The 10977-nt window shown below is 38.6% G+C and overlaps 2 protein-coding genes across 2 annotated transcripts in view; one reads left to right on the forward strand and one right to left on the reverse strand.

Annotated features, from left to right (window-relative positions):
• The window catches only part of TARBP1 (tRNA guanosine 2 -O-methyltransferase TARBP1), a 30618-nt gene extending 22471 nt beyond the window's left edge, over nucleotides 1–8147 (forward strand). The window contains 10 exon segments of the mRNA XM_079298468.1: nucleotides 598–708; nucleotides 1323–1472; nucleotides 2592–2678; nucleotides 3156–3352; nucleotides 3853–3934; nucleotides 5271–5442; nucleotides 5680–5871; nucleotides 6790–6914; nucleotides 7380–7516; nucleotides 7773–8147. Coding sequence (XP_079154594.1) covers nucleotides 598–708; nucleotides 1323–1472; nucleotides 2592–2678; nucleotides 3156–3352; nucleotides 3853–3934; nucleotides 5271–5442; nucleotides 5680–5871; nucleotides 6790–6914; nucleotides 7380–7516; nucleotides 7773–7938 — 1419 coding nt within the window. The 3' untranslated portion in view covers nucleotides 7939–8147.
• Nucleotides 8148–8735: 588 nt separating this feature from the next.
• On the reverse strand, nucleotides 8736–10476 carry COA6 (cytochrome c oxidase assembly factor 6). Its single transcript, XM_079298488.1, has 2 exons — nucleotides 10212–10476; nucleotides 8736–9210 (listed from the first exon to the last, which is right to left on the reverse strand). The coding sequence occupies exons 1-2, from the start codon at nucleotides 10353–10355 to the stop codon at nucleotides 9115–9117; spliced, it is 240 nt and encodes a 79-aa protein (XP_079154614.1). The 5' UTR covers nucleotides 10356–10476; the 3' UTR covers nucleotides 8736–9114.
• Between the last annotated feature and the right edge of the window lie 501 nt (nucleotides 10477–10977).

The following is a 10977-nucleotide window of genomic DNA, read 5'->3' on the forward strand; positions in this document are numbered from 1 at the left end:
GGCTTCCTGGAGCATTATCCAAATTGTAACCATTGTTCCATTAAGAATCTTCCTTTAGGCTGCATTCTTAAGCAGCTTTAACAATTTCAGACTACCTCTTAAATTGAGAGAGCTATTGTCTCCTTAGAATACCTTTATAGATAGAAATAATAGAGAAGGTTGGGGTCCAATTTTTATTTATATCATGGCTGGTTATGCATTGGCAGGAGTCTAAAGGCAGTGGTAAATTATTGCAGCTGCTGTTAGAACATCACTCATACATTCTGGTAGTGTTGAATCCTGCTTTTTTCTGGAGAACTAGGAATGGGTGGGTCCCTCATTCATCTCAATTAAGTACTGCAGAAAAATTATTAATATTTGTGTTGTGAGATTGACCAAGCAGGGAAAAGTAAGTTTTAGAAGATATTTGCTTGCTTTATTATTTAATTATAAGCTTATTTAATTCTTAATAAATTAAGTAAATATATTTTCCAAAGTTATGCTCAATGCTGATGCCAGCTGTGTAGTAGATGCTGCTTTCTTAGTACAGAAAAGTGTGTTTACATGTATTCAAATTCAAGGGAAGCATAGACAATAAACCTTTTAATTTTGTTTTAGGATGAGCTGGTATCCAGATCCAGGACACGCTATTATGCAAACTCTTTGCAGCATAGGATTAAAACCCGGGTATGGCAGACACTCTTGGTGCTTCTCCCCAAGCTTAACCAGGTATTGCTCTTCACTATTAACTTCTAAATAAATAAATAAGTACCTACATTCAAGACCTGATTTGGTGTCATGTAAGCTGTGTATGTCAAATTCCAGAGGGTAGGAAAGGCATGCAGCCTGTAGCTGGTGGGGAAGTTCTGTGTTGTGGAAGTTTTGTGTAGTTTCATTCATTCTGAAGTCATGGGTTTGTCATGCATTTCTAGAGGACAGTGGAATCTGATTCTTAGATTTGTGAATTTTAGGAGTCCAGATTGTTCCTGTTAAAGCTAGCTAAAATTTGTACTGACTACCTGATTGAAAACTTTTCATTTATGACTTTTCATTTATGAACAGTCAAGAAATTGACAAATGTTATTTTCATCAAATGCTGCTTCAAAAGAAATGTTTGAAAAGTATAATAAAGAAATTATACTAATACTAATTAATAAAGAATATAATAAGAATATAATAAAGAAATTATACTAATACTAATATACTAATGTTTTTAAAATGTTTTAATTTGATAATTCTAATATTATGATAAAGCTGAGAATGTTCTTCTATTTAATTTTTTTTTTCTTCATGGAAATAACTCCATCCATATACTAATGTATTGCCTTACTTTGTTTTCTCAGAAGTTTTTGTGTGGAACTCTTGACAGAGTTTTTCAGGCTGGATTCAGTAATAATCAGGCATCTGTGAAATACTTCATAGAATGGATTGTTATCTTGTGTCTACATAAATATCCCCAATTCCTTGATAAATTCTGGGATTGCTTTTGCTATGTAAGTAAGACCTTTGACATTCACTTGAAAACTAATGTGGACAGAGAGGGTAGAGTCTGTCATCCCATACCTTATTCTCTGTGTATTCCAGTTTTCCTTTAAAAGCAGTGGGCTGTTGAGTAGTTTAACTTGGAAGTGAGTCTCAGCAATAATCTGAAACACTTAGAAATTTACGACCTAAAAAAGGCCAAATAAAAGTCAATTGCTCGTGTTGAGATATTTCCTTTTATAATGTTTTATTCTGGGCAGAGTAGAGCTGGCATAGTGGGTCAGAGCAGTGCAATATAAGAACCATCAGGACCATGTGGATGCCCTAGGTCCTGAGTCTGAAGGTCTGGAGTTACTTGGAGTTTCCACAGCCCATCTTTCTCTTTTTTGTCACATCCTCTTTGTCAGTGAGAATATGACTTGCATAATACAGATTCAATTTGCAGCTTTTAATATGGACTTCTCTCATGGTGGGGTTGTGTAATGAGATTTTAAAACTGAAGCAGGGTTTGAGTGATGATACCCAAAAGTCATGAAAGGGTTGACTGAGGAGAGCTGACTATTTCAGAGTTCCTTCCCAAAGCTCAGGCTGTTGGAATTGTTGTCATTTTGTAGATGATTATCTGTTGGATCAAAGTGATTTCATGCTGATAACAAATGTACTAAATCACAGTGGGCCCGTTCAAACCATCAGAGCAAGCAAGCAGAAAACACGTAGATTTATGATAAAAGAATACAGATTGCATTTTCAGAGGCTCTCCTGGTGTTGAGGAATATGTTTAGTGCAGGTGTGCAACTGCAGTGTGAGCTGCAGATTGAGCTCTGGGTATTGGGAGCCCCAGGAAGAATGGTGCTGACCTTTTGCATTCCTGGGGAACTTGGGTTTGAATTTTAGCTCACCTACACCACTATATACTTCATTCTGATTGATGTGTTATTAAAAAGCAAATAACATGTTAGGAAGAGTGAAATCCTAATAATATTGATCTTGTGTTTTCATAAATTTGGCTGTGGACACACATGGATTTTGAATAGTGTTAATATTGCATGTGCAAAACATGGTGTGAAAATGCATGAAGTACAAAAACATTTATATATGCATATCTGTTGTTACATTCTTTTTTACTTCAGGATGAAGAAAAGCTGAAAAAAAGCATCTGCACGTTTTTGTCAGTGTTGGCCCACTTTGACATCATTCTTGAAAATACCTCAGAGAAGGTACATTTCTCTAAGTGTACTCATTCTTTATTCACTTCCAGTGCATATGCAGAGTTCTGAATTGAAAATAGACTGCCAAAATCATTTCAATATCTCTTTAATACCTACTTCCTACTAAGGTATCCTTTGTTATGCAGAACACTAACTCTTCCTGTCACCTCTGTAAAATATTTGGCTTAGGAAAATTAGCTAATTTAGCAGGTGTTCTGGATACATAGAGCCTGATTATCTGTGAAATTTTCTAGAATAGCTACTCTGGTTTTTAAGTAAACATGTGGATGCACCTGGATTTCTTTTTCTCACTGCTCTTTTAATCAGAAGTGAGTAGAGGTTTCCTTGGAGGCAGAATAATGATGTTTTTAAAGCAAATGAAGTCATTCTCAAAGAACAAGTGATGCTGTGGGTTTTGGCCTATAACTTCTGAATGGTGCATCAAAACTTAACAAAAAAGAAACTTCTTTGCCTTTGTTTCTTCAGAAGCCAGCTTTGAAGAAAGCCCTCATAGTTGTTCTGCAGTGGTGTTTCAGCCATAATTTCAGTGTCCGACTTTATGCATTAATTGCCCTTAAAAAAATCTGGGGTATGTGCAGGATGCTGCATGTGGAAGAATTTGAAGCTCTGACACCAGTTATTGAATCTAGCCTCCAGCAAGTGGAAAACATGCATGGCACAGGGTTAGTAACATTCTTTATAGCTTAACATTGTTACTTCTGAGCCATTTGCAGCACATTAAATTTTCTAAAATGGCACTTGATAATTTTTATGGGGTTTTATGGGGGATTTTTATCTCTGTTTAAAAAGAAGATGGTATGGGGAGACATAATGTAGAAAAAAAGCAGCAACAGAAGAGTCTTGACTTTTTTTTTTTAACAGCTAAAAGCTGTCACTGAACCATGCAGTTTTCATGGGATAATTCTTGCCAAACTCACTCCTTTTGATAATAGAATTTGGAGATGTGTTATGGACCTTTATTGAAACATAAATAAAGCTTATTTTTTGAATGCTGTTCATTTTTTAAAAATAGACCCTTACTTTATTGTTGAAGTATTTTCTTTCCTATACAATATATAGTAAATAAATTAGGTTGCCTTATGCCAATCTGATAATTGAATTTTTAAAAATATCCAGTGTGTTGCTTTTTTAATGTGTCTTACATTACTTTCTGCACTTGCAGGAATGCCAGAAGGAACTGGCAGCGAATCCAAGATCACTTCTTCTTTGCAACATTTCATCCAGTTGAGGATTACAGTCTAGAGGCAAGTCCAACACCACAACATAGTTTTACAACTGCATTTTTATCTTTTTTGTTATCTGCTAATGTGGGGTAAAATTATCAACTATTACTCATTTAAACTCCCCAAAAATTACTTTGCCCAGATTGTGATGGAAATAAGACCAAGATTGCATCTTATTTTTTCTGGTTGGTACTGTGTTAAAGGTCATTTAGGAAGGGGTATGTGTGATGAATGTGCCTATCTGTGGGAATTAATCAGGTTTTGGATTTGTAACTGGAAAGGTTTGTTCTAGTAGCTGAAGAGCATCCATCTACTTAGTTGAGGGTTTTTTTTTTAGGATTTTTACGACATCTGTTCCCAGAAGTTACTTGAGGTTGCTTAACTGAATTGTTTGATGTGAATGGGATAGAGATATATCACTCCCAGAGCACCTTTTCCAGCCACGTTTTTTAATATGGCTCAAATAACTGACAGCTGAATAAACTTTTCATCATTAAAAATGGGAGGCAAAAATAAGGGTGCAGAGAAATAGAAGAGACAGAAGAACTAATCTCAAAATACAAGATAAGTGTGGATATGAATGGGGTATATGTTTTTGCAGAAACAGTGCCACCTTTGACAGAAGAAATATTTTCTTCTTTTAACTTATGTTCTGTGAGATTGTTTTATGAACACAAATATGCTAAATAGTGGAAAGTAGAAGTCCTGCACAGGAGGAAAAAATTCAGCAAAGCAAGACTAGTATTTGTGAAGCATTTAAATGTTCTCAGGGTTCATCTTCACCTTTGTCTTGAAGAGTGCATTGAGATAAGCAAAAAGTCTGTATTCTAAACTCTTTGACTTGCTCAGTCTTTCCCTTGGGATGTCTGTTCTTTCCTCCTTGGTAGATCATGCTTAGCTGGATTTGTTGGTTGTGCTGAACTCAATTTTACCATTAGATTTTAATGCTTTCAACTGTTTTTCTTTTGACATTAAATAAATCCACATCCTTTACTATAAAGTCGTTGAGAGTATTTGAAAACTCTTTAGTGTTACACACACAAGATTTTCTCTAGACCCTTGTGCTGAGAAGCATAGTGTTAATTCTTTGGTATTCTAGAATTTCAGAACAGTAATCAGTGCAGATCCTCAGGAGATTAGTTAGAATAAGACTAGATTTATGGAAGTTTTGGATAGCACTCTAAGTAAAGTTATGCATATTGAGAGACGTATTGGTAAGCTGTATTAAATACCAAGAAAAACCAAGTATTAAAAACATAGGGGGCTAGATAATAGACATGTTCCATTAAACCACCAGGGATGAATGATGTGTTTTGCTGCAGTGACTCTCTGCTGGTAACACTGTGTTGCATTGCAGACGATATTTTACACACTTCCCCGCCTTTCGGAACTCGCTGAAGATGAATGGATCTCCCTCTCCAAGTTTGACAGATTCACTGACATTCCTTTGCCAGCAGCATTTCAGTGGTGCCACTCCCGAGCAGAGCTTAGGGATCTGAAACCAAGTGACTGGTCTCAGCAAGACATGGGTAAAATATAGCCAATCTGCATTCATTGAAATTATTTGTATGGAGTAGCTGTGTCCATCTGTATTCAGTCTGATCTCTGCTTTTCAGCTGCATCCATGTGAGCAGAACATGAACCATAAAATAATAGTAGATGATGAATGATATCTCCAGTATTACCATTTGGATTATCTTCTTTATTGAAGCACTAGTGTCACTCCCACTTGCATATCCATATGAACATACAGTTTGTTGTTACAGGTTCACATTCCACTGAAGCAGACAGCCAGACAGAGTGGACTGATGTTCAGAAAAAGATTATACCCTGGAAGAACAGTACTCCTAGCTTGGACTTGGAAACAGCATTTGAGGATCGTGCTGCTAAACTTGGCAAATCAAACAGCAGATTGATTGTGGTGGCTTCACTTATTGATAAACCTACCAATTTAGGAGGTAAGATTGATTGCACATTTTCAAACTTTTATTTTAGGCCTTGGAGCACACTTAGATAATATAAGTTAATTTAATTTTATGTTGATAATGAAAAAATTATTTAAGTACTGCTCAGAAAAATAGGTCATTATCCTGAAAGAAAATGACAGCCAAAGAAAATCCTACCCACTTCAGAGAGAGGGATCTTCTACAGTTATATTTTAAGGGAAAAAAAGTACTTACAAATAGCATGCATTAACTAAGTAGAATTTTGCTGCAAACCATACTCAGTTTCTTGCTGATTCTGTATTTGCTGCAGTTGTGTTTTTCAACTGTGTATGCAGTTTAAGGAAATTATTTGCTTTTTCTTTTTTTTCCCACCAAATCTTGTAAACCTACAAGACTCATGTCTGTTTTACAGCAGTCCCACTTCCTGATTAAGATTGCCTTCACAATTTGTCAGCTGTGACATAATAAACCCTGCAAACACTTCATTGCCATTGTGTTAGCAGTTTCAATAACTGCAGTGAGTAATGAAAAGCCCACAGGCTGGTGCTGTCTGCATTGTAATGCTGTTATGTGTCATCCTCTTTCATTTAATAGGTACTGGGTTTAAAGCTTACACTTGTGTGTGTATGTGTCAAACCATCCATCCTTGCTAAGCCTTGGACACTTAATCCCTTACTTTGTGTAATTAGTATTGTAAAAGCACATTATCAGACATAGTGCTTTTCTAATTTTTATCTTTCTGGTAAGTTACAAAACATTTTTTTCCCTGTAATTTATGTGGAACAAGGTGTGGCTTGGAAGACCTGATGCTAATTAAAAATAGATAACTAAAGTAGCCATTTCTCTTTGCATTTTTTGTAATTTTCACTTATTGTTCTAACTTGGTGTTTACTTTCTGCACAAAAATCACTATATTTCTTGTTTTTGTAGGTTTATGTCGTACAAGTGAAATATTTGGGGCATCTGCACTAGTTGTTGGCAGTCTTCATTATATACAGGATAAGCAGTTTCAGCATCTGAGTGTTTCTGCAGAGCAGTGGCTCCCCCTTGTTGAGGTGAATGGAAGCATTTTAATAGCTAAAAAGTGTACTCAGCATCTTTAATTTGTCAGATGCATAGTTCACAGTCGTACATTTATCTTGAAAAAAAATCATCTTTTTGTTTAATGGAAGCTCTTGCTGTTATATCTGAGACTTAATCTTGTCTGTTTTGGATCAACCTTATAAAAAAGAATTTAGAATATACTTGTAATTTCTTATTGTTGTGATAAATTGATTATGTGATCCATCATTGTTACATCTTTCTTCATTGTATGGTGAGGGTATTTTGTGGCATTACCTAACTGTGCTACTGCTGAAGAACCTTTAAAATGTTAATCTATGTATATGGACAGAGTCTTTGGGGATAAAAATCATTAATCTTAAAAAGTGTCCAAGTAATTTTTTTTCACAATAACTTCAAAAGATTACAAAATGTAATACTTAACTATTTTTATATTTTTCTCTACTTTTAATGCACAGGTGAAACCATCTCAGCTTGTTGATTATTTGCAGCAGAAAAAAACAGAAGGCTACACTATTATTGGTGTGGAGCAGACAGCTAAAAGTTTTGATCTTACAGAATATTGCTTCCCAGAGAAATCACTATTATTGCTGGGGTAAGAGCACACACTCCCTGCACAGTTTTGTAAATCTACTTCTTGCAATACATCAAAACTTAAGTCAGCTCTCTCCAAGTTTTCTTTGTAATATATTGCTGTTTTAAAAATTAATTTTTTGTGATCAGTTACCCCGTAGGCAGATGTGCCATTTGTCTAAAGATGTCTGGATGCTGTTTTGACATTTGTATCTTTTGCTCTCTGGAACACACGTGCCCTCTCTCAGATACAAGTTGCTGTTTCTTCTTTTTGCTAGAAATGAACATGAAGGAATCCCAGCCAACCTGATTCACCATCTGGATGTGTGTGTGGAAATTCCTCAGCAGGGCATTATTCGGTCCCTCAATGTCCATGTGAGCGGCGCTCTGCTGATCTGGGAGTACACAAGACAACAAGTGATCAAGCAAAAGCAGCAGCAGTGACTGCCCAGCCCTGTGCCTTACTGTGCAGCTGGATGCTTCCTACGGTGCTACAGCGGGAAATTCTGCATAGAGGAGAAGCAAACTCAGGGTGAACCAGGGTTCTTAACTTTGCATGTTCTGTTCTCTGTAGTGTTCAGAGTGGTTTTTAAATGCCTTAATACTTTACCTCCTTTAATTGTTGCATTGGAAATAAATACTATTTATATTGCATGTGGCCTGTGTGTTTTTTCTGCTGAATGTCAGCACAGTACTGTGAACAATCTCAAACTCAAAACACAGGATTTTTACTGCAGTTACTTTGGTTGTGGTGACTGTGCTTGAAATTGAAGTTGTGCCTTTAAGCCATAGTATTAAATGATTCTAGCACCTAGATATACTAGATTATATGATTTTTGGAAGGCAACTTCACTTACATAATAACATTCAATGCTGCTCCTTGTTTAAATGCCTTCTGCAGTCACATTTATTAATCCTGCTGTAAAAAAAACTGCATCACTAAAGTAATCTGACTGCAAAAGGCCATAATGTGAGAATAGTGATAAATAACTGGACATACTTCTAGCAGAGATACTGACTGAAAACCTGTCACCAATGTAAAAAATTCCTATTGGTTATAAAATTTTGCATACTCAAAATAGAAAATTAAATATCATATGCACAGGATGCTTTAGGTCTTCTTATGATCACAGTTGTATAAATTAATATCTGACTCAAACAGTATTTTAAAATACTTCAAAATACTTGGTAAATGACAAATACAAATTATATTTTACAACCCATTGCTTTTGACAAGAAAGGCAAGTTGGAATGGACTTTTTTATTTTAGGAAAAAGCTGGTTCACTTACTGAAAAACAATTTCATTTTCTCTTTAGGATATGTACATTGCACTTTTAAATAATCATTTATTCCTGTGAAACAATTTTACTGATTATACATTCCAACCCTTAATTTTGTGAACAGCCCTGCACCGTATTTCTTTGACATAAAAACTCATCAGAACTCTGTCAATGACCCTTTTTTTAGCAGCCACGTGAGACCTGGCAACAAGAAGAGCAGTCTGCATTTCAGGGCGACTGCTACATTACCAGCTCTTGCACTCAAGCAGCTTCTGTTGCTTTCTCTGGCTTCTTCCTTCTGTAGTTACTCTCACTTGATTTATTTTGAGAGCAGAGTTCCTAAGACTTTCCAGCAGCTTCTGGTGGATGATACCCTTCTGTTTCAAGCTTCTTTTTATATTTTAAAAAGTCTCTTCTTTTGTCAAAGTGTTTAACCTGTTTAAAAAGAGAAATAATGTTCATTGGAAGAAACTAGCAAGAGGAAGGGGCTTTGTGTAAACATTCTTTGATCACTGAACTTAAGGTGGATTTTAATGCACTAGTTAAGTTTCTTCTGTTTAAGACTAAAGAGTGGTGTGTTTAGTTCTTGGGGGTTATTTACCATTTTTAAAGTGAACTTCAGGTTTTTTTAAGTTCACCACCCTGGTTACTTCATGAAGATCTTACATGCTTTTCACTCCTCAGAACAAAAACTGCTGCAAAGGTAAGTCATCAGCTTTTCTATGGTATCACAGCCTGTGTAACCTCTGAGGTCAGTGTCTGGAACCACAGATGTGCATGGTACAAAGCACTGCAGATGAGACCACCATCCCTGGAGGTAACAAACAGCAGAACTGCACTGTTCAGTGTCAGTGCAGCAGCTGTGAAGGTGCTCAGGCTTTTTAAGTAAATTCAGTCTACTGCCTGCAACAGGAACTGTTCTAACAACACTAAAGGGTGGCTAAAGGGCAGTACCTATTAAAAAATAATTACAGCTTGAGCTCGGGAAACTAGACAACACACCATCAATGGGTTACATGCAGGCAGGTGCCTTCCTGTGAAATTATGCTGCATGAAAAAAAGGTATTTTTATGCGCAAGGGATCAGAAGCCAGTCTTAAAATGCCAGGCACTGCACGGCCTGTGTGGCAGCTCCCTTCTATATTGGCCTTTAAACAGGAATTCCTGTGTACTTCTACAAGCTTTCAAGTGTCTTATATTTTTTTTTTTTTTTTTTTTTAATGAAAACAATAACCCTGTGTCTTTATCTGAGCGTTTGGGACCGTACTGTCCTTTCTCTTTGTACTATACTCTTAAGGCTGCTTTTCTTAGTTCCCAGCCAGCCAGGAGTGTGCAAGCCAAGGCACCCCAAGGTTCTGGGGGCAATCTCCAGGCTGTGCGGGCAGGAAGCGGAATTCCCGAGCAGCAGCCGCATCCCGCCTCCCGCGCGGTGCTCACCCACTGCTGCGGGCAGCGCGCCTCGAACGCGCGGCGCAGCTTCTCGCACTCGGCGGCCTCATCGCCGTGCCTGTCCAGGCACTGCCAGAACTCGTCCCGGGCCCCCCAGCACGCCTTCCTCTCCTCCATCGTCGGCGCCGCCATCCCGGCAACACAGGGCGCTGTCCGAGCGCTCCTCGCCGCTGCCGCCCTGCCCGCGGTGCCGCAGCCCCGGGAAGCAGCGGCCCCGCTCCCCCTCACCCGCCCGCGAAGGTCGCGCTCCGGAAGCGATCCGGCCGCTGGTCCCGCCCCATCACTTATCCCGCCCCATCGCCTGTCCCTCCCCATCGCCTGTCCCTCCCCGCCGCTTGTCCCTCCCCATCGCCTGTCCCTCCCCGCCGCTTGTCCCTCCCCATCGCCTGTCCCTCCCCATCGCCTGTCCCTCCCCGCCGTCCGTCCCGCCCCGCGGTGCCCGCCCAGACCTGCCAGAGCTGCCGCATCCTCCCGCCCGCAGGGTTTCTTCCGTCCCGTCCCCGTCAGGGATGCTGTAGCTTCTCGTTTGCAAAAGATGTTTGGAAGTATCAGCTGCCCGATGTGCTTTTCTGTAGTGGATTTCTTTCCGGTGTCATCCTCTGTTGTCTAGCTCACTCTAAGCAGCTGCTCTCCTGAGTTCCGTGCGGTGCCTTCGTGGGTTCATTCTGCTCAAAGAAATGAAATGTCTCGGCTTTCCTTTTTGATGCCTAGGAAAGACAGCTGGATAAAATCACTGTGTAAAATGCTTGGGGCC

Source organism: Erithacus rubecula (assembly GCF_903797595.1).
Source record: "Erithacus rubecula genome assembly, chromosome: 2".
NCBI lineage: Eukaryota > Metazoa > Chordata > Aves > Passeriformes > Muscicapidae > Erithacus > Erithacus rubecula.

Excerpts from the sequence above, each read along its gene's own strand:
- COA6 (XM_079298488.1), bottom strand. The coding sequence starts at position 10,355 with ATGGCGGCGCCGACGATGGAGGAGAGGAAGGCGTGCTGGGGGGCCCGG. Across the intron at positions 9,211-10,211 it reads CGCGCTGCCCGCAGCAGTGG|GTTAAACACTTTGACAAAAG; the intron begins GTGAGCACCGCG and ends CTTTTTAAACAG.